Genomic DNA, 24,818 nt, shown 5'->3' on the forward strand with positions numbered 1-24,818 from the left:
GGTTCTCAGATCGGTATGCCCATCTTTTTGTATCTGCAGCGGGCTCTGAGCGACCTGCTCCCGGCTGGACAAGGCGACAAGTTGTGCTTATTTTCCCGTCATTTCCGGCTAGCATGGCGTCGATCTTCCCCATGTTGAATTGCGAGCATCTTCCTGAAGCGTTGTACAATCTGGACCTCAGGGGCTAAACGAATTTCATTTCCCATCTCAGATTTTTCTATCGTCTGCATACTTGTGTTGCAGGGTGACCGGTTCACTCTTGCCTCAAGTCTGCCTCATGTATGGTTCATGTATGCCTTCAGAATCTCTGATTAATAAGCCAGTTGAACGAATGAAACGATGAAATATCGGAATTAATAACCGTAAGAAACAGATCTCCAATACCAAGAACATGACAAGCTTATCAAGGAATTGAGTTTTCGCAAACCAAGCCCGAAAATCATGGGTCCACGACTGTCTTTTTGCACGGTTGGCGGGTACTTAGGGCTTTCATCCGGTGGGTAGCAATTACATCATTTTCTCCTCTGTTTCTCCATCTGGACCAAACACACTTTCTCCTTCTCTGAAGATTAGGTATCAATCCTCGAAAAAGACATCATCAATACATCATTTGCGGTATTATCCGAACTGCAGTTTCACTCGAAGCTCATTCGGCTGAGGCTCACTTCGAGGACGCTGAGCAGAAGCATTTGAGTAGAGTATGCGAGGGATTCATGATCTGCTGCAGCTCTCCTGTGCTCACAAGCTGATATTTCATGAACCGGCAAAATGCCAAAGACAAGACCAACAGAGGAAAGGGTGAAAAATGAGCAGAAAGAGAATGAAAGATTGACCAATTACCTCTCTCTTGAAGACTGACCCACAACCATGGATAAAGAATCCATGCAGATCTTGGGAAAGTCAATGACCTTACTTTTCTTCAATTACCGCATGAGGAAACTCGGTATCGAACTCTTATGACTGACTCACTTTGACTAAGCGAACGATGTCCACTCTGACTTCATAGTTCATGTCCATATGCCAGGTAACTATTTCTATGGGTCTGCCTCGCGCGGGTGCTCAACTGTCTACATGAATTCATTCACACAGTCCTTGAGTCGAATGATTACCGATTCGTCACCATGGCGCCGCCCACTTTTGCTGGTATGTCCGGGCGGAAACTGTCCTGGACTGTGTCAACCATTGCGACTATGGGATTCTTGTTGTTCGGATATGATCGTAAGTAACGCATGTTGATTGACTGATCCATGCTAACAGACACAATGGCAGAGGGTGTGATGTCTGGTATCATCTCGGACCCGGCATTTAACGATATCTTTACAGCAACCAAAGATGACAACACCATGCAAGCGACGGTGACAGCTGTTTATGAAGTCGGTCAGTACTGGTCAGTGCCACTATGTACCGCGGAACCTAACCCAGTTTACCGCCGATAGGTTGTTTGTTCGGCGCTATCTTCGCCTTGATCTTCGGCGAGATCCTCGGGCGCCGGAAAATGGTCATCTGCGGCGCATCGGTGATGATCGTTGGAGTGATTATCCAAGTCACGTCATTCCCGGGCTCACTTCCTCTGCTCCAGTTCATCTTTGGTCGTGTCATCACAGGAATTGGCAATGGAATGAATACGTCAACCATCCCGACGTATCAAGCCGAATGCTCCAAAACGAGCAATCGAGGTCTGCTGATCTGCATCGAGGGAGGCATTATTGCTATTGGGACCATGATCGCTTACTGGATCGACTTTGGCGCACATTATGGGCCATCAGACCTGGTCTGGCGATTCCCGATCGCCTTTCAGATTGTTTTTGGCATCGTGATTATCGTGGGCATGGTGCATCTCCCTGAGTCGCCACGGTACTTGATTGCGCAGGATCGTATCGCGGACGGCGAGAAGGTCCTGGCCGCGCTGGCAGGTACGGAGATCAATGATCATCATACGCAGCTGGAGAAGCATTTGATCATGGACTCGGTCCGAGCGTACGTCCCCCTACTTCGCACATCGCATTTTTCCATAGCTAACATGCGGTCCAGTTCCGGTGCCGAAAAGGCCAGATTCAGAGACCTCTTCACCGGAGGACCATCGCAGCACTTCCGCCGGATGATTGTTGGTTCGTCCTCGCAGGTTTTCCAGCAGATCTCCGGTTGTAATGCGGTCATCTACTACCTGCCGGTCCTCCTGGAAGACTCCATCGGCCAATCGCACGACTTCGCTCTGCTTATCGGCGGCGTCAACATGATCTGCTACGCGATCTTCGCCACATTCTCCTGGTTCTTCATCGAAAAGATCGGCCGGCGCAAGCTCTTCCTCGGAGGAAGCTTCGGCCAGTGCGCGGCGATGATTATCGTCTTCGCGTGCTTGATCCCTGGTGACGCGCAGACAGCCAAGGGCGCAGTCTTCGGTCTCTTCCTGTACATGTGGTATGTCATCGATCCCCGCTCCTTTCCCGACCTGAAAGTTCCCCAATTTGTACTGATTTCCACATCAAGTTTCTTCGGCGCGACCTGGCTCCCCCTTCCCTGGCTGTACCCTGCCGAACTCTCCCCCCTCAAAACCCGCGCAAAGGCAAATGCCATCTCAACCTGCAACAACTGGCTGTTCAACTTCACCGTCGTCATGATCACTCCCGTGATGATCGAGCATATCGGCTGGGGCACGTACCTCTTCTTCGCGGCCTGGAATGCCTTCTTCATCCCGGTCATCTGGTTTTTCTACCCCGAAACCGCGGGCCGCAGCCTCGAAGAAATAGATCTGATTTTCGCCAAGGGCTACGTGGAGAAAATGAACTACGTGCGTGCTGCAAGGGAGCTGCCGCGGCTTTCGGACGAGGAGATCGAGGCCAAGGCCGCTGAGTATGGGATTCTGAACGATAATGAGAAGACTGAGGAGAGAGTTATGGAGACGGATCCGGCGGCGACGGCGGAGTTTTCGTCTTTCCAGCCTGCTCAGCTATAAACCGGCTGGGCGGGGCTGTGTTCTGTGAATGACATGATTAATGATTTATAGTCGATGAATTTGGCGTCCGGTCACTTTGAGGCGCTCCTTGAGGTATACTGACGGCGCGTTTTGGATGTCTGATACCAATGCCGAGGATGAAGGGATCGAAATCTAGATCTCAGCTCCTCTCAGAATAGGGAGTTGGTCGTGACAAAAATTTCTTCGCTGATGAGATCTTCATGTTGGCTTCCTGCAGACCAAGCAGCTTGCTGCTATTGTAAAGAGCGTAGACCATATGGGTCTCGACCGCTAATTGTGCCGGTCTTGCTCTTCTGGCATGGTCAGTCCGGAGCTTAGGGAATAATATGAGATTTAGAATTGAAATCTTTGCTTGGCGCTTTGAATAATACCATCGCGATCACGCTCATGCTATGCTATTTGTCATGCCATCATCATCCATCACTAGCTAAAGGTGAGAAGGAAGCAATCTAACAAGATCAAACGCGTACAGTCGATCTTATAGTCACTTTTTGCGGAAAGCTTACCCCTAGACCCAGCCAGCATATTGGTCGAGCATCTCGTTCTTGACACCTTCTGATCCATGGCGGACGCCAAGAAGCCTGACATTGCCAATCTTGCCACCAAAATCATCCTCTAGTTTGCTCTCCCATGTCTCGAAGAACGCATTCAATCCGTTGATCACTTCCGGGTTGTCTTGAATGAGCAGCGCAATGGCGTCGTAGCCACCTGCTCCTGGAACGACGCCGCCAATGACACCATCAAGCTCGGACAAGGCATCAAGTAGTTCTGTTTGGACGCGCGGCTCGATGGGGACACCAGACTTTTGAGTCATGGTACGGATATGGTTACGCGAGCGCTGAATGTAGGTGCGGACGTTTTCGAAGTCATTGAGGCCATGCTCGTCCTGGCTCTGTGCCAAGCGTCTGAGTTCCAGGCGAAGTCTTTCGTTGTTCGATTGCAGAGCGCCCCAGAGCATATCAGCCTCCTTCTGATTCTGTTTCCGCCATTCCAAAACCTTCTTCACCATGGAAGGAGTCTGCGAGCCGCATTCAACGTCACACAAGACCATTTGCATTCCCCGGGGGAGCTTCATGCCGAAATCCAGACATTCGGTGTCCCAAGGATGCTCGGGGTCGGCGTCTTCCACGATCGAAAACAACCGCTCTTCAAAGCCAGGAGAGCCAGCATCACCCACTGATTCGAGGATCGAAGGGGAGAAGCGTCTGTAGAGGCAGGAGCCGTAAATGGCAGCTGCAACATCGAAGCCGGACCCGACTTTACCCTGCGCAGCGCAGTGGGCCGCCTGGGCCAGATTGTGAAGCTTGTCGCGGCCTGGGCCGAGGTCATCCGGCTGCATAGTACGGTGGATGACGAGAGAAGATACCAAGGCAGTGACCAAGGCGGCTGAAGAGCCCAACCCAGTCTTGTGTGCCTCCTGAAGGCGAACACCGAAGTTCACAAATCTGCTTGACGACTGGAGCCCCGAGGCTTTGGAGAAAGCCGTCTCGGAGTAGTAATCGTTGTCGGCGAGGATAGTAATCGATAGTGATCCGAAATCCTTAGAGTCCGCCACGTAGCTGATGTAAGTCAAAGCGAAGTTCAAAGACGTCTCGACAAATGGGTTGTGTGGCCTAGATGGGTCAGCTCCTGAGCACTTGTGGTACTAGAATATTGTTGCTTACCCTTCATTTCTCTGTTTCACTAGGACTCCTCCACCGTTCTCGCATCTTTGTATGCTATACTCCCATACCGCATCCACGAACTGTGGTGAGTGTACGACAATAGTGTCTTCCTCTTCCCTGTCTCCATGAACATTGCCTCTTGCTTGAGGCGCATCCGACTGGCCCTGCACGGATCCCGAGGCGTGCTCCCTGCGATGATTCCTTCTCAATTGTTGGACAATGACATGGATTCTGGCGTCGAGGGCGAACACAGTCCCAGTGTAGCTGCGGTCCAGGACGAGATACCCACCAGTGAGGAGGACCTTGCCCGGAGCCGACAGAGCCGTTACCGCTGGGGGAAGAGGGGACATATTGGAATCAGGAGCTCGACGTCAGAGTCGAAGAGTCGATGAAGGAGTTAGGTCGAGGTGTTAAAGTCGGCGGTCCGGTATCAGGGGTTTAATGGGAACTAAAGGAACGTGGCGTCAGCATTTCTGCAAGCAAGCGAAACGTTTCCGCACACATGTACGAGACACTATCAAATCGGACATACGTGTCTGACAGAAAGCTTTGTGCTGTGTGTAACCAAAGAAATGAGTTGACTCTTCAATCCAGCGCTCCCAGATCGAGGGGCAGATCTCAGTAGCCCCGCTTGACTACTTTGCGGGCTACACGAAGCAAAGAATTTCAACGACGATCATAGGACGAGTCTGAGGAATTAGACATGACAATCTGAGGTATATGGCTTGTTCCTGAGGTTTTGTATTAACTGAATATTGTTTGCGTTATGCATCATGCTCATCAATGCATTCCTGGCGTAGTCCCAATGTTTTGCTGCTTCCATGCGGAGTTAATCGGTCGTGGCTAGTGTTGACTGTGGCTAATTGTGGCTTGTGTTACGGATATTATTCGATCATGTGATATGGATAAGGTCAGAAGGTTTCATTACATGCATACGTTACACAAGATAGTCTAGATCATCAAATGTGCATCAAAAAGTTTTAGTCCTTTCCAGGGCCACGCTGGTTTCCAAGCATTTAACCACCCGACGCCTTCGTACAACAATGGATTTAGGAAGCTGTCCAACAAGAAGACAAAAGGCTTGACGCCATAAAGAGAAGGAAGTGCTCTTCGTGAGACCGACGCTCACCACAGAGGGAGCGTAACTTTGTTGTCATAATCGATATTTTCCGGTTTGGCTTCGACGCGCTCACGGCATGTGCCGAAAATGCGATCCCAAAGACGTGTCTGCTTGCCGTAGTTGTAGCTCGTCTTCCAGCCATAGCGGTGGTGGAGATCGTGATCCTCGATGACCAGTTCAGCATTGAAGAGCCTCAGAAGCCAAGTCAGCGTCGATGGTGTAAACGTGTGAAGGCGAAGCCCGCTGTGCCCGGCAAGTTCTGAAAAGACCACATACTGGTGGCAAAACCACCACTCATAGAAGCCCATAGGGAGGCCCATGAGCTTGAGGCTGAAATAGGCCATCATAGGAATGCCCGCAATGTCGAAAAACTCCTGCTCACTATCCGCATAAAGCGTCAGCAGCGGATTCGGGTGCTTGGTGAGGTGATGAGTGCGGTGGTATTTCCAGAGGCTGCCGACATCATGCATGAGACGGTGGTACCAATAGAACCAAAAATCCAGAATGATGCCATAAAGACCAATTTCAAGTGGTAGCCAAACCCAGTTGATAGAGGAAGGTGGTAGGGCGGTCCGGTAGCTCAGGAAGACTGTGAACATCGGACGGAAGGTGGATGTCGAGACAAGTGATTGAACGACTTTTGCGACACCAACATCAGGTACACCGTCTCGTTCATGCTTGTCACCGTCGAAAAACCCAAGTCTGTGGCCGAGGCGGCGGAGGATGTGCAACTCATGAATGGCAATCGCCTTGAACGCCGCGCTGTAGAAAATGAAGGCGGCGATTGGGGTTATGTTGCGACCTGCATAGGCAACATACGCCCAGTGAATGGCAAATGGTATCAGGGCATGAAAGAGGACCCAGCGGTTAGTTTGCCATTCTGTCATGAAAGGTACCTTGTCGTCTTTGGCGTGTACCGGAACGTCTTGGTCGATGGTAGTAGGATGTATGCCAAGCACCTCATAGAACCAATGGAACACAGTCCAGTGGTCCTTATCAGTGCGCCATGTAGACTTCATCGAGTCTCTGGGATTGCGCATTACGGTTGCCATGTTGGCCTCTCGCTTGTGGTCCCTCTATTGTCTGTTTGTAAGTGGTACTTCATCCAAGAGGGGGGGTTTGGCCGGGGAATGGCCTCTCTTTTATGTTTCAGCTTCTGTGGCGTCATGGTCTGAAGCCCAGAAGATCAATGTGGATGCCCTCGGCATGTGAATTAGTAGATCCGTTCATGTGGAGGGTCTGGGGGACCCCGATATAAGAAACCAGCACCGCGGCTCTACTAATGACGGCTGTGCAGATCCTCGCGTCCTCAACGAACAGGGGCTGGAGCTCGCAACCTTTGGCTTTTTGGGATCACTGGAACCTTGCCGAACCACACGCGGCAGGCGCATGATGTCGATTTTGACTCGTTAAGAGCGTTCATTGGGAGGCACTCTTCCCCGCACTAAGAGACCTCGGGCCTTTAGACTAGAGTTGTTGACGGGTCTTATGTCTGAAATGTTTCTACTACACGATCAGTAGGTGTTCTTTCTCTTCTGGATGACAGTTGCCATCATGACTTGGTCTCACCATCATGGCATTACAAATTGCGGGGTTTGAGGGCTACAAATGCGGTTTGCCCCTTCTGCGAATCCATGGATATCGACGTGATAGTCTTACAGATCGGCCATCACGAAGTCGTTCTCGGTTAGAGCCCCCCCAACAGACAGTTTATTCATTCCCGGAAAAACTGCCTGCCGGTTCGTAATAGACATGTGTACCCCAGTTAAGACTCAAGTTGGGGAACCCCGTCGCGTTGCATGCCCAATTGGGACTGGTTCCTCTCAACTCTGGGTCATTATGTAGCTACACTTCAATAAGATACCCACGTTCTCTCTCGACTAGCAGTTGCAGATGGACAAGGAGTTAAGACATTCCCATCTTCCCCAATAGTTGCAATTCATCCCTGGCCCGTGACTGGCAAGCAGCTTGCTGTTGCCTTGCGTCTGGTGTGGTGCTGCCATTGCTCGCTTGAGATACAACCATTTCTCCGTCTGAACTGGCTATTTTCACAAGCGCAAACTCTGCCATATGAAACGAACAGGAGTACTATGGCTACCTGGAAATGATTACGAATACTAAGTATGCTATCTGTCCTCGGTTGTACCCTCTGAACAATGGGCTCTGGCAGATCTAATCTGTCAGGCGCATCATACGATTGAGCACCAGTCTGTCTGCAAGTTGTAGCGTATCGGGAAATATATGCTAAGCCACCGGATGCAAAAGAACATTTATGCAAGATTGGATTCTACATAAGTAGCCCAGACAAGCAATGCCATCGAAAAGCACTGAGCCAAGCATGAGACTATGGATGCCACTGCGGCAGTATCATGCATAGTACTGCTGCAGTGAAACACAGGGTTAGGAGTGTCCAGGCAGACTCGAACTCTCGAATCTCCTGTGAATGTCAAGGTTGGAAAAAGAGTCTCATTACGTACACAGTGGCAGCGACGAAAAAAGTCGTCGGTCTGAACAAAGTACGGCATTGACTGCCTCAGGCTAGCACCGGACATAACTCACGGACTCGGCGTCTCAACACTCCGGGATCCCTGGGCTCGGCCCAGTCGGATCCACGAAGCGCGACAAGAAAATAAGCCGGAATGGTGGGTGACTCACGGCTGCTGCGCCCCTGTCAAAACAGCCAGATACTTCCGGCAATCCACCAAAGAATCAGGGACGGGTGAACTACCTCCTGCTTTTCCCTACAGCCCCAGCGGGAATTGACTCTCTCGCTTCTTCGATTGGACAATGGGTCCCTTGACCCGGGAACAAGAGCGACCACCTGATCATCTCATCGTAGAAAAGTGCAAACCTTAGGCAACGATTTTGGATAGTTTCTCGAAGGCTTCCTCCGCTGACGTTTACTGTTATCCTACATGCATTTCCCCCTTATGTCTTTCCAGGATCTGATATCAGGACGCGATCTGCCAGGTGTCATCACCATTTTCCCCATCATCTCCCACCACCACATTCTTTCATATTAGTTGAGCTGGGCAACTTTTCCTCTGATTGCCTGCCATTAAAAGGTCCTTTCTAAGCCTTGTGGAATCCTTTCGGGACTTGTGGACAAGTGGACACTGAGCACTGGACTCTTTGCCCCATAAAGAGCATTTGTGTCCCGAACAGTTTAGTCCGTCTGGATCTGCACTAACCCCTTTGTGGATTAGTCATTGATACAGATCATTTTCGTCTTTTCTCAAATATTGTTTCATTTCCTCTGGGGATCAGATTCTCACATTTTCACCATAAATCGACTATTACCTCTCCTCGCCATTTGAGGTCCCCCTCACCTTTCTTACGCGCGTTCTTTTGGCGACCTCAAGTCGTCAAATGAACCTGCATCATTTCTACTATTTTGATTGCAAGGTATGCTCGATTCGATTCGGTACCTGGCGGGAAAAAATAATAGACGTGACTAATCACTATACAGCATCACCTCTTCCCTTTGAAGAGGTCTCCCGCAAGATAAATGGTGTTCAAGCCGTTCACTCACCTCGCGCGTCAGAGTTTCACCAAAGCCTTCACCCATGGCTATGCTCAGTCGGTAGTTGCGGCGTCGCAGTCTTCGTACGCGTCGTCGACAACTTTCAATCAACTTGCCAGTCAACACGCCAAATTCACTCGGACGAGTCAATTGCAGAATGTCTTCCAGCCATCAAGCTCGTCGGGTGCTGGTGCTAAGGCCAGCCAGGGTGGTTCAGGGTCCGGAGACTTTGGGTTAGCGGCATACTATGCGGCGTGGCAGCACGCTCAGCAGACTGGCGATGACAGTGACTGGAAACAGTTCCAATTCAAGAGGCGAATTGGCTGGAAGCCAACGGGGGACGAAGAACCAGCAAAGGTGAAGGTGGAGGAGAAGGCTACGGACTCTCACCCCGGTCTGGACGATTCACCACGCGTCACCAAGGCCTCCGCCAATGCCGAAATAAGCGCTCAAGTCGAGGAGGCCGTCGCACGAGAGATTCAGATCCAGGAAGAACAGGCACAGGCTGAGGAGGCGTCGGAAGCAAAGGATGAGGGTACTGAGGCATTCCCTGATTTACCGCCGGAGGTCGCTGCCGTCTCAGATGCGACCGCTGAGCAGTCTCGAATTGTTTCCGACCAGATTGTCCAATTAGCCTCGGGCAAAAAGTATGCTGAGATCCCTGCTGCCTTCGAGTTGCTTCTAAGAGATGGCCTCACTCCGACCGTTGGTGCTTACAATGCGTTGTTGGAATCTGCCGTCCGTCTTCACACCGACATTTCACATGCCATCCCCAAAGCACTCGATGTCTACTCAGACATGCTTCGTCGCAGGGTAATTCCCGATGAAGACACCTATCGCACACTGGTCGAGCTTTTCGTTACCCGCTCTCATCAGACGATCAAGGCCAAGGAGTCATTGGAGCAGGAGCGCCTTCGCTATGGAGGCATGGAAGAGCCTGGCAAGTTTATGCTGCACTCTAGTCAGTTGGAGCGCGATTTGCTCGCTGAGGACCATTCTCTCGCAATTGCTGTCAAATTGTTCAACACCGCAACTACTCGTCACGCAGATCTTGTCTTCTCTCTCGATATGTATCGCTATCTTATCACAGCATGTGCGAAAGAAGGCCAGGTTGAGGATATGATCCGTATCTATGCTCACATGGAGTCGCATAAGGTGACGCCGCATGCGTCTATCTTTCCATCAATGATTGATGCTTTTGCATCTACCGGTGATCTGACAAGTGCTGTTGAGTGCTACAACGAATACAAGGATCTCGCAATTTCTGACGATAATGGCACGTTCAGCATTGTCCAGCGTTTAGACGGTCAAGTGTACGCTGCTGTGGTCAGGGCTTATCTTTCAGCCGGAAAGGAAGAAAATGCCTTGCGATTCCTTGAGCGCATCCGTGCTTCTTTTGATGAAGTTGCTGAAAACCGTGAAGCTCGCCAGGAGGCCGTTGAGTCTGTAATTGTTCAGGATGGCCTTGTGCAGTACTGTCTCAAGTCAGGTGAACATGCAAAGGCATTGGAGCACGCCAAGGAGCAGCTGCGCGGTGGTGCTTTGGATCATGCCATGGCCCGCATTTGCGTCACCGCAGCAGACGCTGGTGATCTCAAGACCGCTTCCGAAGCGTACGGATGTCTCCCGTCAGACGCGACTGTACGTCAGGGCCCCGCTATTGCGATGCTGGCGTTGCATGTGCGGCAAGGCAACGTGTCAGATGCTCGACCCCTGTGGCTGATGCTAAGCACCGTGGGTCAGGCAACTTCGGATATGGTTCAGCCGACGATTATGTACACGGTTGCCTTGGTAAAGAGTGGTCAGGTCGACGAAGCCCTTCTTGAAGCCCGCAATATGTTCGCACGGATTCGCAACTCCTCTGCCAACAACACTGTCGTGCTGGATTCCATCCGCGAACAAATTAATGAAAGCCTTCACCTTATCGGCCGTGTCCTCATGCAGACTGCTGCTGTTCTCTCCCCTCAGGCTACCATGAACCTCATTTGGTCCATGACTGAGAATGGTGGTCTCATCTCTCCCTTTGCTGAACATGCTGTTGCCAACCTTGGACCTATGGGTATCTCTCAGCTCGCTGCTCCCGACCTGGCGTTCGCCCTCCAGGTCCAAGCTGGTATGCTTCTCAGCAATAGCTCCATGGCTTTTGATGTCGCTCATCCCATCCGCTTTGCCCACATGCTTGACATTGCTCTGGCCACGAGACTCCCATTGGACGCTCAAACTACTGGCTTGGTCGATCAAGCCGTCGCCAAGCTGTTTAACAGTCGGCCTGATATGGTGAAGAGGTGGCAGGACCATCTTAGCATGGCGTCCTCCCCATCGCCTTTCCTTTCCGGCCGTCACTCTCCTGTTTCGGAAGTTTCGTCTATGACGCCCGTGTCTAGCGATGACTCTTTCGATCCGTATGCATATGCTACCGACTTCCGTGGATCTTCCATTATTGCCGAGGAGTTGGAGAGTACCAGCGGTCGCGCAGAGTCGCATCTGAATGAGGCTCTGTCTCGGCTTCGCAACATGCGTCGCATTGGTCGCCATCCTCGCTATATCACCTATGCCAAGCTCATTAATGCGGCTACGAAGGCCGGCCGTGCCGACCTAGTGCAGGAGATTCTGAGCATGGCCCGTCGTGATGTTCCTCTGCTGCCTCAGTACCATGCTGTGAAGTATGGCTGGATTTCCATCCTCGATGCCATGGTTGCCTCCTGTTTGACTCTAGGAGACCGCAGCCTCGCTGCCAAGTACCACAACGAGCTCCTGGAGCTCGGTTCGGCACCATCGGCGAATACTTTTGGCCTCTACATCACTACCCTCAAGGAATCCACCAAGACTTTTGATGAAGCAACCGAGGCTCTGAAGATCTTCCATCGTGCTGTTGCCGAAGGGGTTGAGCCGACGTCATTTCTGTATAATGCGCTTATTGGCAAACTCGGGAAGGCACGCCGGATTGACGACTGCCTTCTGTATTTTGCCGAGATGCGTGCCAACGGCATCCGCCCAACCAGTGTCACGTACGGAACGATCGTCAATGCTCTCTGCCGCGTCAGTGATGAGCGTTTTGCCGAAGAGATGTTTGAGGAGATGGAGTCGATGCCCAACTACAAGCCGCGACCCGCTCCTTACAACTCTATGATCCAGTACTTCCTCAATACCAAACGCGACCGCAGCAAGGTGCTGGCCTACTACCAGCGCATGCAAAGTCGCAACATCCAGCCCACCATGCACACGTACAAACTGCTCATTGACGCATATGCGTCCCTGGAGCCCGTGGACATGCCTGCTGCTGAGAAGGTGTTGGAGACTATCAAGGCCTCCGGACAACAGCCCGAAGCCGTACACTATGCATCCCTTATCCACGCCAAGGGATGTGTGATGCACGACCTTGATGCTGCCTTGGATGTTTTCCAGTCTGTTGTATCGAACCGCAAGGTGCGCCTACAGCCTTGCCTCTACCAGGCTCTGCTGGAGGCCATGGTGGCCAATCATCAGGTTGCCCGAACCGAAGCCATAGTCAGGGATATGGCCAATCGCCGTGTGGAGATGACTGCCTACATTGCTAACACTCTTATTCACGGGTGGGCCGCTGAAGGTAACGTCGCCAAGGCCAAGGCGGTCTATGACAGCGTTGGCATCAACAAACGGGAGCCCAGCACCTATGAGGCAATGACTCGTGCATTTTTGGCATCTGAAGACCGCGAGGGAGCTTCTCGTGTTGTCCAGGAGATGCTGTCTCGTGGCTACCCTACTGCTGTGGCCAGCAAGATTCTTGACCTGGTTGGAGGTGGTGCACCGGTTGCTGCCATCTAAAACAGGGTCTCCATCCGATTATGCTGCCTTCTCCTCTTCGGTTCAACCAGTTTGAAACCTATGTCAAACTGACAAAATCAAAAGTACTTGTTCTAATGTATCCCACCTAAGTTGCCAGGGCTGGATTCCCTGTCTTTGGTGATCTCCAGCCCGATGGCCGTTGCACAGGCATTCGGGAAGGCAGCATCCATTTTTCGGATGCTTGATTACTTTGTTTCAGGATTCATTTACACTGTTATGCATTCAGCGAGTGGGAAGGCGTTGGTTAAAACTGGGATTCATTATGTTGCGTGTATACCATACCATATTGGTTGTGATCATTTTCTTCTTTTTCCATATTTCCTTTGTCTTGATAGACCACTCTCTACTCCTTATCCTAAGGATTCCTGCTGTTGAAGAAACAATCAGGTCAAAATTCAAATATTATATGAATCAAAACTGCAGCATACAGATTGTAGATACCTCGCATTTCCCGATCTCGGAGTGACATCATGGAGCTGGCGATCTATACGAATCGAATCCCTCCTGGCTGAATGCACTTCGAAAATCTTTGGTCAATGATCGGATCGCGATTGATCGATCAGTCGACATTGATCAGGCGACTCGGGAAAAAGGTGCTCCTCGTATCATTGCGCGTTGTTGAGTACTCAAAGGCCAATAAATTCCGGCTGCGGATTCCCGTTGTCGAACTCCGCACGATTGCTGATGACTCCCAAAACTCCCCCACTTCTACTCTTCAGAGCCCATCACCCTTCGCTAATATCACGCAGCTACACAGTCTATGCTTACTGGTCGCGTATGCTTACGCACTCAGTGCCCTCTTCGTCACATTCGTCTGGCAACGAGCCGTTGTAAACACGACCAAACACGGTATTTTCGCAGGATGAGTTCGGGGAATCCAACAGCCGACGAGCACGCAATGAGCTCCCGACGGCCGAAGAAGCTGATCTGTACGTTTTCCGACCTCTCATCCTCCAAAAAATGAAATGATCTATTCCTAACACCCGCCCTAGTCGCGCCCGGCGACATCCAAGCAACTCCCGACCTCAAAGTCTCAGCCACCGAGACCAAAGATCCCTCCTCACCCGCCCCCAATGTCCCCGAGCAGATCGCCGAGCAACTTCGCTCAGATGTGTCGACCCCGGACTCCACGATTGAGAGCCAGATCGTCGCCCACCCGGCCCGTGCCCACCAGTTCGTGAGCAACCCGCCCCTGACAGTCTCCCAGATGCATCCGTCCAACCCGCTCCATCAATTCCACACCTGGTTCCGCGACCCGCGACTGTCGCCGTCCTCGGCCCCGGAAACGTGTACATTGGCCACCGCATCGCTGCCTTCTGGGCGGGTCAGCGCGCGCGTTGTCTACCTCAAGGAACTGGACGAGAGGGGCTGGGTGGTGTACAGTAACTGGGGCAGCCGAGAGGGCAAGGGCGGGCAGGTGTTTGGTGTGAATGCGGATGGCGGAGATTTCCCTGGTGCGATGCCCCGGCCCGGCGAGGACGAGAGTCTTCTCCAAGATGTGCAGGGGGGCAATCGGTGGGCTGCATTGTCCTTCTGCTGGTCAGCGCTGGAGCGCCAAGTGCGTATCGAGGGGATGGTGGAGCCACTCAGCCGCGAAGAGAGCGAGTTGTATTGGGATACTCGAGAACGGGGCAGTCAGATCGGTGCGTGGGCGAGCTGGCAGAGTAAGGTGCTCTGGTCGGCGGAGCCCGAGATACTGCTTGATCGGCGGCGGAAAAGCGTTGCGGCCGCGGCGCACGTTCAGGGCTCGACGCCCATGTCTGGATGTCCTCAGATCCCGGCCGACATTGACGAGACGGACATTGATGACGGGAGGGCCCTGCTTGAGCAGCGGGTGCAGGAGATGGAGACGCGGTTTGCGGGAGTAGAGAAGATCCCCCTTCCACCGTTCTGGGGTGGTGTGCGACTGGTACCCGAGTCAGTGGAGTTTTGGCAAGGCCGACGCAGTCGGTTGCATGATCGCTTCCGATATGTGAGAGTGAAGGAATCAGACGATGATTCGTCGTTCCAATGGCAGATTCAACGACTTTCCCCATAGACGTTACAATAGACCGTTGATATCAAGACTAAGTGAGTACCACCTATTCTTAGGACTTTATCAATCAATACCAGGCATAGATCCTTTCAGCTTCAGTCGACAATGATTAGACTAAAGGGTTAATGGGTAGCTTCCTATTATCACTAATCAATCCTTTCGTATCATTCACTTCAACCACTTTAGGCCCCGTCACGAAGCATACAGCTTGAGAAAGGCAAGGGCGTTGTCACTCCCAATTCACCTAGGCAGCGCGTAGAGCAAGAAGTTGAACAACGTTGCTCACAGCTCGATATCATGATAATGTCAATCCAAATACTGGGCTCTTTGGTATATCAGATAAGGAGGGTATATTCCTCCTGCAAGTATTGATGTAGGGTCATACTGACCACTTGAATGAGTGCAGATCTCAATCTGAAAGGTGGTGAAAATCCATGGATTCGAGCAGTAGTTAGTAGAAACGTGCATCATGTCATTCAAGGTATCTAACTCTATTGAATTTAATTCACTGTAGGTTCCTGAACTCCGGTTTCCCGGAGCGGGAGCTCGGCTGTCTCAGCAGTCTTGGCCCCAGGGTAGCGGTTTCCCTTATCCTTTTGCTTCTTTTCCTTCTTCTTCTTTTCTAGAGGGGGGTATGCCTTCAATGTAACCTCCTGCCATTCTTTCGATTCCTCGAAAGCTGTGATGATAGGGGCCATAAGCTCAACGAGAGCCTCCGCCACGGCGGGCTTGAGCAATTGGGGTGACAACTGTAAAGAAGTCAGTGCCGGGTCAGATGACCTTTACGCTGCAGGTTTCTTCCTGTACATACAATATCGTTCTTGTAATCCTCCTGCATCTGCTTGATGTCGGTGTAGACGAGAGGCTCCAGGCCGTCTCTCTCACGGCTGACGCGGAATTCTGGGCGGCCAGTCTTCAGGGCGGAAGCAGGAAGCAGAACGAATTCTGCAAATGACAGAACACCGTTGTTTTCAATCTCCTTGGGAGCAGCCTGGGCCTTGCGGATCTTCTTTCTGACAGTATCCGCGGCCTCGAGGAGATCAATCTTGCTCTCTACAAAATCAGTAAGCTGCTCGTAAAGGTATGGAAAATCAACAGTACCTTCTTCACTCGAGCTCATCTTACCACCGGTAAGTCCAGGAACCATGGGGTTCAGCAGATGTGCGCGCTAGAAGTATGTGAGCATAGAACGTGAGCCATACGACAATGCTGTGCTGACCTTTCTGTAACCCAGCTTGGGCTGCCATTCGGTTGATGCCGCGAACAATTTGCGCTGGTCAACTCCTGCTCAAATTAGCATTTGTGCAGATTGTGATAACCGAGGAAGCGCACCTCCAAACTGAACATCGCAATCGAGGTGCTGCTCATCCAGCACCTGGAGGATAGGGTAGAGAAGACCGCTAAGAGGGCTGTTGTTGGATTGCTTGACGACTTCGGCACCAGCCTTCTTCGCGTCGTGCTCCGACACCAGAGAGCACAGCTTGTACACATCCATCACATATTCGGGGCTCTTCTGGTAGGAGCTGCCGAGGACGAAGCGCAATTTCTCCGTCGAGACGCCCACGGCCTGGAGCATCGCTCTAATTGTGTACTCATAGTATTTCGCCCGGTATTCGACAAGCTCAATCGGCGCCTTCAGGTTATCGAGGAAACCATGGATATCAGCAATCAGAATTGTCACATCGCAACCGGCAGCCAGAAGCTGTGCGATTTTGACGGCGGGCACTAAATGCGGGGTTAGCGGTGGGATTTCGATTGCATTGCAACGACGTCGTACCAAAGTATCCGCAGTGAGGTTTGCCAGTGGGACTCGTTCCTGTCAATTGAAAAAGAAGATGTCAGCAATTGCGCAGTTGTCACATGAAAAAGGCTGCGTAGTACCCCAGTAGACCTTTGGGTTGCGCCCCTCGGCGAGGATGCCCTCAATGATATCCGGGTTGAGAATCTCTTGAAGGTTCTCTTTAATGAGGGCGAACCTTTCGGCCGCGTTCATTTCTGCCATGGTCCAGGAAGAATATGCCTTCAAAAATTGACGACGGAAACCGCGGTCCCTATATAGTGCACTCTGCTTAGGTGAGTCAGTCCGTATACCCATGGATAAATACAAAAATCCCCACCATCACCGGGCCGGGTGTTTTCCCGCTCGGAGTAATCACATACATGCAACAAGGCGGTCAACCAGCAATCCAACATCATGATTGGTCAGAATGAATTCCATGGCTGACAGCCTTCAAACAACAATGGCCTTGGTCCATCATTGCACCAGCCATATCCCCGAATCAGAAAGCGAGATGGACGGATGAAGGAGCCTTGACGACTGCATGCTGACGGAATCCGCAGGTCAAGGAGTTCGATCGACCTGCCATCTGTTCTTCCCCTCGGAATGCTCGGAATGCTCCGATTTTGCTGGCTTTCATCCGTCATTGTACTCCGTATAGCCCTCCAACATCGATAGAGCTCCAGACTCGGGCTGTAGATGGCCGCCAAAGACCTAGCACTTGGGTAGTTCCCTTTCGTTGTATGCATATATAGCATCAGGATTATCTTGGACAAATTTTATCTAGTCTCATAAGCAGGTCAATCGCTTAAAAAAGAGCCATGAGCATTCAATATCAGTAGTGGATAGCAGGAACGCGAGTCTCCATAGAGCCGTATGTCTGTGAGCCTTAAGGCTTGATTTCTCACAAGTTGCTTCTCATTAGGCCTGCGTCTGGTTAGGATCATATCAGAGACGATTCAAATATTTCTACCTACCATGTAGCTCTCTCCCTGATCCCACACCTATTGGAGTAGACGCTGAAAGGTTCAGTTACTCCCCCCTATCACGTGAGTGTACGCATTCACGGCCATCAAACGTCAACATTTACTTTCCATCTCTACCAGGAAACGCAACTGTACATCAGTTAAAATAAAATCAAAGCACGTCTGGAAGTTAACTTCCAATTTCTCCCGTTACGAATAAGTAGCCAGAATCATGACACAGTCGCCCGTTCAGTCGCGCTGGATCATCCTGGCATTAGCCAGCGGCGCATTCGCAGCCCTCAATGGCCTTTTCGCTAAGCTGTATGTCTACAAGTCCACCTAGGGGCAGCTCGCATTTCTGAAAGCAGATCATTCGCTAACGTCAATCAGAACAACCGATGAGCAAACCACCGCGTTCGCCAGGAGTATCTTGCATCTATTCGGCGCAGGGGATCAAAATGCGTTCCTTGAACTGTTGGTTCGAGGTGTATGTCTCCCTACCTTTCCTTCGTTTTGAAGAATTTGTTTGACTTTGTAAAGGTTTGTTTGGGACTCAATGTTCTGTGTAACATCATCATGTGGGCGCTCTTTACGAGAGCGTTGACCGCGGCGCCCTCCACCACAAAGGTCTCCATCACTAACACGTCGGCAAACTTTCTCATCACTGCGTTGCTGGGTATGGTTGTCTTCCGGGAGAAGGTGAGTGGGCTGTGGTGGTTGGGGGCTGGGATGATGGGTGGTGGGTGTATTCTGGTTGGGATGAGAGATTCATAAGCCTTATGCATCTAAGCGAACAGGTCTGAGCATTGGACTGGATTGCAAGGAAAGAACTTGAGTGCAAAGTATAATGGAGATATCCCTTAGAATGCCTGATCCTATAGTCTATTTGAGGTGATATATTACATCGAAAGGTATCATATACGTCAATGTCTCTCCGTCAATTCCACAAAAGCATCTTCATCTTCAGTTCCGCTCAGGTCCCTGCTTGGCTCCCGGTGGTCTAAAGTCACTGGCCCGTGGTCGCGGTTAAGGCGTGACCAGCGTGGCAACATCGAGCCCACACGTTGCAGGAAGCGCCATACATTTTCTTCCAGACTATCGCTCTGGCGCCCATTAAGATGAGCTCCAAGAGGAAGGTCCGCCGCAGTATGGGTTGATGCGAGAGCTTGCTCCTCAGCCTCGACCTTGAACTGATATTTCAGGCAATCCTTGACAGTGACAAGTCCCGTCACCCGACCACGATGCTCAACCAGGATCACTCGAGGTCCCATCTTCTTGAAGATCTCCATGACAGTCTCAAGGGCCAGGCGGGGATGCACAGTTAACGGTGTGTGGTCAACGTACCGGCTGAAATCCACGAAAGGCGCCCCTAAACTAGTCTGAATTGCATCAAAGGTATCGGGCACTAAGTGATTTCTCGAGACAGATGCCCTGCGCGCCACTGCGGCTTCGGCGGCTTCTTTGGTGAATACACAGCGAGCATTAGGAGCCAACATACCCTCCGACTTTGCCCGATCAATCGCGTATCGGAGTTCAGTTCGGCCGATGTACCCGACCAGAATCTTACTTGAACGATCCTCAACGACGGGGAACCCCTGAAATTTGTTGTCATTCAGAAGATGTTCGGCTTCACGCACAGGGAAGTCTGCTGCAGGAAGCGAGGCAGGATCAGGCGTCATGGCCTGGGAGACAGGCACATTGAAGACATGCTCCTCTTTATTGTCTAGGAACGGGAAGCCATTGGACCAGATCATTCGGTCTGCAATTCCTCCGCTGCCAAAGCGCTCACTAACGGCTTTGGTGACACCCACCACAATCTACCGATGTTAGTTTCTTTGACAAATGCACCAGAGCGTGATTGGCTCACCATGGTGGGTAGAATGTAAGTAAGGGCCCCGGTAAGTTCAAACATGATAACCACTACAGATATTGTGAGGTGCATAATCCCACTCAGAGCGGCCCCAGCGCCCAAGAACGCATATGTCCCCGGAGTGATGCATGGAACATCTGGTTTACAAGAGGCAAAGAAAGCGGAGCTAGGGAAAGCTTCGTGCAAGGCCTGGACAAGAATCCCTACCAAGCGACCAAAGGACGCTCCAATGGCCATTGACGGGACGAAAATGCCGGCCGGGACTTTGCAACCGTAAGATATGATGACCAAAAGAACTCGTAAAATGGTAGCAATCACTAGGGATGCGACCGTAGTCCATCGATTCTTAGACCTAGAATCATTAGCAGTTATCTTCGTTAGTTGTCAGCTAGACGACTTACTCGCAAAGTCCGTGATAATCGTGCCCTCCTTCGCATTCACGGAACAAAATCTCCATCATTTCGGTCATGTTGATCTTCAAGAACATGTTCGGATAGCAAATGAACGCGGTCAAGCCCGCTAAGACAACTGATTCGACGATGGGGTACTGCGAAAGGTATTTCTTTCTGAACGCCTGAACTCGCAGATTCCACTTGATCACAAAGGCGCCGTACAGACCACCGAATATCCCGAGAAGTACGAAGAATATTAGTTCGAAAAAATGCCACGTGCGATCATACTGCACCTGAAACATGACGAGTTGTCCGGTTCTAAAGGGATTCATCATCTGCAGTCCGGATCAGCGGCTGAAGAGCAGACAGAGACAGAACCTAACGTCCATACCGCCAACACACCAGTTGCGACCAGAGCGCAAAAATAACTTCGCCAAAGAGTCTTGAGTGGAAAGTAAGACGCCATTTCCTGCAGCAGGGTTATCAGCATAACTCTATGACACACGAGCTTCAAAATCACGAACCTCTAGAGAGAATAGTACCCCACCAATCGGACTGCCAAATGCCACTGCCACACCAGCAGCAGCCGTTGCCGTCAGGACTTCTCTCGTTTTTGACGCGTTCTGCTTATATTTGCTGAAAAGGCGCGAGATAACATTCCCTGTACAGACGGCGAAGTGCACACTGGGTCCTTCTTTTCCCACTGAAAGGCCAGATGCGATGGCCAATGGAAGCGCGATGGACTTGATCAATAGTGTCCAGCCGCCTAAGAAGCCTTTCATCACGAAGCCAGCAATGATGCATTTTATTTCCGATATACCGGACCCTGCGGCGTAAGGAGAGAATACTTTAACCAGAGTTGCGGCGATAAATGCGAACAAAGTCTATGCTTTCTCAGCGATTGATCTGGAAGGGCAGTCAAGGTTCAAATATACCGCGAAGAAGAAGTATACAAAGTAGTTGATAAGCCAAAAGGAAGTCCATGGCTTCCATTCGGGGCAGCCTGATAAAGAGACGCGTTAGCTTCACCATGAGCGGAACACATGCGATATGTCATACCTCCTTCAGCACCCCAGCAGCAGAACTGCTCATTGAGGTAGAATGCAGTCGTACAACGACCCAACTTGACATCCGACAGCCACTCAGTGATGATGTTCAATACAGCTGAGATCAATCCGATAGCGGCGCCAACGATTGTAATGACGAGCCAAGCTTGGCCAGCGTCATAAGACTCGCTCACTTTGCGCCTCCAACCAAAGGTGCCTTCCTGATCCCAGAACCCAGACCCATCTCGTCGCTTCGCCCTCCGTCGCGCTTGTTCCTGAATAGCATCTTGGACCCAATCAATCGTTGTAAAATCCTCATATCGCTTTATTTTCCTGATCTCATCCGTGATCGCGTTCGGCTGGCCATTGTCATCGGGCGGGCTAGGATCGACAGGCGAGCTGACAGATAAGCCTGATAATCTCCAACTCCGACGCTCAGACAGGACTGAGGGTGAGCGGGGAGCGGTTGACGAGGCAGGCATCGAGCTCATACCACGGTTTTCTTTTGTAGTAAGAGCATAGTCGAGGTGGGCGTGATGCTCGGGAGCTGTTATATTGCAGCGACAATGTTCAATGGCAGATGTGCCGCCCGCCCACGTGAGGAAGCTTCCCGCTTTCAAATTGGTGATAAGGATAGATGACGATGGGTTTCCGTTGTCGATCGAGGTGTAGCACAAGGACTCGTAATATAATGTATTTTGTTTCCTTTTTCAGTGACTTGGCTGATTAGCAGTAATATACAGAGGTCACTGTGCTTGATTTGACCCTGTTCTGTAATCAAGCGCACGCAAGCATATTCTATCCACATCAATTGCGGAGAACATCTACACACGCCGCGCGCTCTTGATTTCTACCCGCACGCGGTGTAGCAGTAATTTCTTGACCATCCAAACCGCACCATATTCATCTTCGATCCAGACAATAGTGCTTAACGAGTCTTTTCAAACCCGTACAACTCAACTACCTTTGATCTCAGACCAGCTTTGAAACATCGGCAATATACGAGCAAATCCCAAGCAGCTCCCAAGTCGAGTCCGCTATGTCTCCGAAAGACAAGCCTGCACCAGCACCAGCACAAACATCCAGAGATGAGATAACCGGCCAGAGCGCTCTACCTAGTGCGTGTGAAACCAGAGCTATGTTGAATTCACTCAGTGGACTTACATATCACAGTCACCCGAATAAAGAAAATAATTCATCTCGATGAGGACATCGTACAATGCTCGGGCAATGCTACGTTCGTCGTCGCAAAAGCTACAGTTTGCCTCCCTTTTGGCCTTCTAGATTCTGAGCCTCGTGTTGGACAAATTTCGCTAATTCTATCCTCCTATTTATTTCAGGAACTGTTCATCCAATACCTCGCGCAACAAGGGCATAACGTCGTTAAATCTGAACGAAAACCGCGAAAGGTTATTCAATACAAGGATCTAGGTCCGTCGCGAATCATAGCATTGAAGAAACGAGCAGATCACTGATGAATCTGACACAGCTACCGCCGTTTCACGAATCGATAATCTGGAGTTTCTTGCCGACGTGATACCCAAAACAACTACCTATAAACAATTCAAGGAGAAGAAAGCCAAAGAAGCTAGCAAAGACGCCGCGTTCGAGAAGGGACAGCGCACATTGAACGGAACAATACCATCGATGATTAAAGAAAATGGCGAGGGTGGTCACCAGAAAGCTGATAAGCCTTCTATAAGCCCTCGAGCTCCTTCTCTTAGTACGTTGATGGTTGACCGCACGGTCGAGGCGCAACCAAGAGAGAACGACCATGACGTGGAAATGGTAGACCAGTGATCGAACCAGGCGCAAGGCATTATATAATTTGAGCTACTCGGTAGACGTGTTTGTTTCATTGGGGTTGGGTATTATTATCGAGAGTCGCATGGTTGGGTTTGGTTATGTACGGAACGGAAACGGATGGACGGCAAAATCCTGTTGGTCAGTTGCTTTTTGACGTGTGAATCATATTATGGCTCAGTTAGCGTAGCGAGAATATATGAGAATTATGATGAAATCATCTTGAGTAGACCAATTTAATTATAATAGAATGGAGTCGGGAAGAACAACACGCTTGAGTAGAAAGTTGGCAACTGCGAGAAGAACGTTTGGCGGCCGGCATTGTCGTGGGCCCCAAGGAGCCAATGAGGCGCCCCGTGATTAGCGACTTTTCCCGTATGCCGTAGCCTCCGAACTTCCAACCTCATCGAATTCTTACCGTCCTATTATTCAATCGCTCTGTTCTCCCCTCAACTCTCCTCCCCGCAATTCGTTGCAATTGCTAGTCTCACCATGTCGCTTTCCTCCGCCTCGAGCACTCTGTTGCGCGCTTGCGCCCGCCAGCAGTTGCCCACCACCCGCGCTGCCGTCACCTCCTGCCAACAACGGAGAGGACTGTCGGAGGCCTCCAAGTCCCCCTCCTTCGAGAGCCCTTTCGGCAGCTCCAATGAGTATCAGTCGACCCTGAAGATCCCTAGTTTCAGCAAATACGCTTCCAACAAGCCTCCCCGCTCGAACCAGGTTTTCTCCTACTTCATGGCCGGAGCCCTCGGTCTCGGATCTGCTGTTGGTGCCAAGGCTACTGTTCAGGGTAGGTGATATCAGGGAATTTACGGCAAGAGATGGAAACGAACAAGAGAATTGGATATTGCTTTTGGAATATCATTGGGGGAGATTCGGCAGTTGGCGTCGTTTGGTATCACATGGAGCAGGTTGCTGATATGCATTTTTACCATCAGACTTCCTCGTCAACATGTCCGCCTCTGCCGACGTCCTGGCTCAGGCCAAGGTTGAGATCGGTCTCGCTACGATCCCTGAGGGCAAGAACGTACGTGTCCCGTTTATCCTATCCGTGAAGCATTACGCACACTTCGCTACTTCGAGCGCTTATACTGACCTACGAATCAACAGGTCATCATTAAGTGGCGTGGAAAGCCCGTTTTCATCCGTCACCGTACCCAGGACGAAATTCAGGAGGCTCAGCAGTTTGACTGGAAGACTCTCCGTGATCCTCAGCCCGATGAGGACCGTGTCCAGAAGCCCGAGTGGCTGGTCATGCTTGGTATGTTATCACGCCATCTGTTTTGGCAATATTATTTTGGATGGTTACTGATAATGGGCTGTTTCTCTCGTTGAAGGTGTCTGCACTCACCTTGGTTGTGTCCCCATTGGTGAATCCGGTGACTTTGGCGGCTGGTTCTGCCCCTGCCACGGTTCTCACTACGATATCTCCGGCCGTATCCGAAAGGGCCCTGCCCCTTTGAACCTCGAGGTTCCCCAGTACACCTTCCCCGACGAGGACACCCTTGTCATCGGTTAAACGAACATCTCTTCTTTGTGAGTCGCCAAATGTTCTAGATCAAAGAGAGACGAAGAAGGAAGCGTTTGTGCTTTAGACGGTTACCTTTGTTGCGTTTGTCAAGATTAAGAGACCGTGTTTTAATATGGACCCAAAAATGAGCTCTTGTATCATCTTTCAACATGCGCTGTTCTGGCCCCTGTATCACCCACTTGTCTGTGGAATTATTGTGTTTCAGTATAGACTTTCCTCGTTCTGAGACCTTGCCTCACGCGCGTGCGGTCAAAAGCGAGTTGTGTCGTCCTCTTACTCGGGCAGCTGATGAA

General features: G+C 50.9%; 10 protein-coding genes across 10 annotated transcripts; 6 read left to right on the forward strand and 4 right to left on the reverse strand.

Moving 5' to 3' along the window:
* Positions 1–1,121: 1,121 nt before the first annotated feature.
* Positions 1,122–2,953, forward strand: Aud_005814 (putative MFS monosaccharide transporter; the record flags this gene model as incomplete). The annotated part of the gene is made up of 5 exons (XM_043290732.1): positions 1,122–1,218; positions 1,270–1,377; positions 1,437–1,977; positions 2,032–2,418; positions 2,488–2,953. 5 exons carry the CDS (start codon positions 1,122–1,124, stop codon positions 2,951–2,953), a joined length of 1,599 nt encoding a protein of 532 aa, XP_043146667.1.
* A 529-nt stretch (positions 2,954–3,482) lies between these two features.
* On the reverse strand, positions 3,483–4,988 carry erg8 (phosphomevalonate kinase; the record flags this gene model as incomplete). The annotated part of the gene is made up of 2 exons (XM_043290733.1): positions 3,483–4,587; positions 4,639–4,988. The coding sequence occupies 2 exons, from the start codon at positions 4,986–4,988 to the stop codon at positions 3,483–3,485; spliced, it is 1,455 nt and encodes a 484-aa protein (XP_043146668.1).
* A 775-nt stretch (positions 4,989–5,763) lies between these two features.
* On the reverse strand, positions 5,764–6,810 carry Aud_005816 (sterol desaturase family protein; the record flags this gene model as incomplete). Its single annotated transcript, XM_043290734.1, has 1 exon — positions 5,764–6,810. One exon carries the CDS (start codon positions 6,808–6,810, stop codon positions 5,764–5,766), a length of 1,047 nt encoding a protein of 348 aa, XP_043146669.1.
* A 2,456-nt stretch (positions 6,811–9,266) lies between these two features.
* Aud_005817 (pentatricopeptide repeat protein) lies at positions 9,267–13,085 on the forward strand (the record flags this gene model as incomplete). The annotated part of the gene is made up of 1 exon (XM_043290735.1): positions 9,267–13,085. One exon carries the CDS (start codon positions 9,267–9,269, stop codon positions 13,083–13,085), a length of 3,819 nt encoding a protein of 1,272 aa, XP_043146670.1.
* Positions 13,086–13,968: 883 nt separating this feature from the next.
* Aud_005818 (pyridoxamine-phosphate oxidase PDX3) lies at positions 13,969–15,144 on the forward strand (the record flags this gene model as incomplete). The annotated part of the gene is made up of 2 exons (XM_043290736.1): positions 13,969–14,035; positions 14,099–15,144. 2 exons carry the CDS (start codon positions 13,969–13,971, stop codon positions 15,142–15,144), a joined length of 1,113 nt encoding a protein of 370 aa, XP_043146671.1.
* Positions 15,145–15,641: 497 nt separating this feature from the next.
* On the reverse strand, positions 15,642–17,143 carry Aud_005819 (tyrosine--tRNA ligase TYS1; the record flags this gene model as incomplete). The annotated part of the gene is made up of 7 exons (XM_043290737.1): positions 15,642–15,890; positions 15,953–16,194; positions 16,243–16,309; positions 16,361–16,425; positions 16,474–16,866; positions 16,919–16,957; positions 17,023–17,143. 7 exons carry the CDS (start codon positions 17,141–17,143, stop codon positions 15,642–15,644), a joined length of 1,176 nt encoding a protein of 391 aa, XP_043146672.1.
* Positions 17,144–18,115: 972 nt separating this feature from the next.
* Positions 18,116–18,657, forward strand: Aud_005820 (uncharacterized protein; the record flags this gene model as incomplete). The annotated part of the gene is made up of 3 exons (XM_043290738.1): positions 18,116–18,204; positions 18,274–18,370; positions 18,424–18,657. The coding sequence occupies 3 exons, from the start codon at positions 18,116–18,118 to the stop codon at positions 18,655–18,657; spliced, it is 420 nt and encodes a 139-aa protein (XP_043146673.1).
* Positions 18,658–18,806: 149 nt separating this feature from the next.
* Positions 18,807–21,682, reverse strand: Aud_005821 (chloride channel protein; the record flags this gene model as incomplete). The annotated part of the gene is made up of 7 exons (XM_043290739.1): positions 18,807–19,700; positions 19,751–20,105; positions 20,155–20,480; positions 20,537–20,614; positions 20,670–21,029; positions 21,081–21,148; positions 21,205–21,682. 7 exons carry the CDS (start codon positions 21,680–21,682, stop codon positions 18,807–18,809), a joined length of 2,559 nt encoding a protein of 852 aa, XP_043146674.1.
* A 548-nt stretch (positions 21,683–22,230) lies between these two features.
* Positions 22,231–22,991, forward strand: Aud_005822 (histone-fold domain-containing protein; the record flags this gene model as incomplete). The annotated part of the gene is made up of 4 exons (XM_043290740.1): positions 22,231–22,309; positions 22,365–22,450; positions 22,532–22,622; positions 22,681–22,991. The coding sequence occupies 4 exons, from the start codon at positions 22,231–22,233 to the stop codon at positions 22,989–22,991; spliced, it is 567 nt and encodes a 188-aa protein (XP_043146675.1).
* A 495-nt stretch (positions 22,992–23,486) lies between these two features.
* Positions 23,487–24,513, forward strand: rip1 (ubiquinol--cytochrome-c reductase catalytic subunit RIP1; the record flags this gene model as incomplete). The annotated part of the gene is made up of 4 exons (XM_043290741.1): positions 23,487–23,784; positions 23,933–24,021; positions 24,105–24,255; positions 24,332–24,513. 4 exons carry the CDS (start codon positions 23,487–23,489, stop codon positions 24,511–24,513), a joined length of 720 nt encoding a protein of 239 aa, XP_043146676.1.
* Between the last annotated feature and the right edge of the window lie 305 nt (positions 24,514–24,818).

This window comes from Aspergillus udagawae (genome assembly GCF_001078395.1).
Source record: "Aspergillus udagawae IFM 46973 DNA, scaffold_4, whole genome shotgun sequence".
Classification (NCBI taxonomy): Eukaryota; Fungi; Ascomycota; class Eurotiomycetes; order Eurotiales; family Aspergillaceae; genus Aspergillus; species Aspergillus udagawae.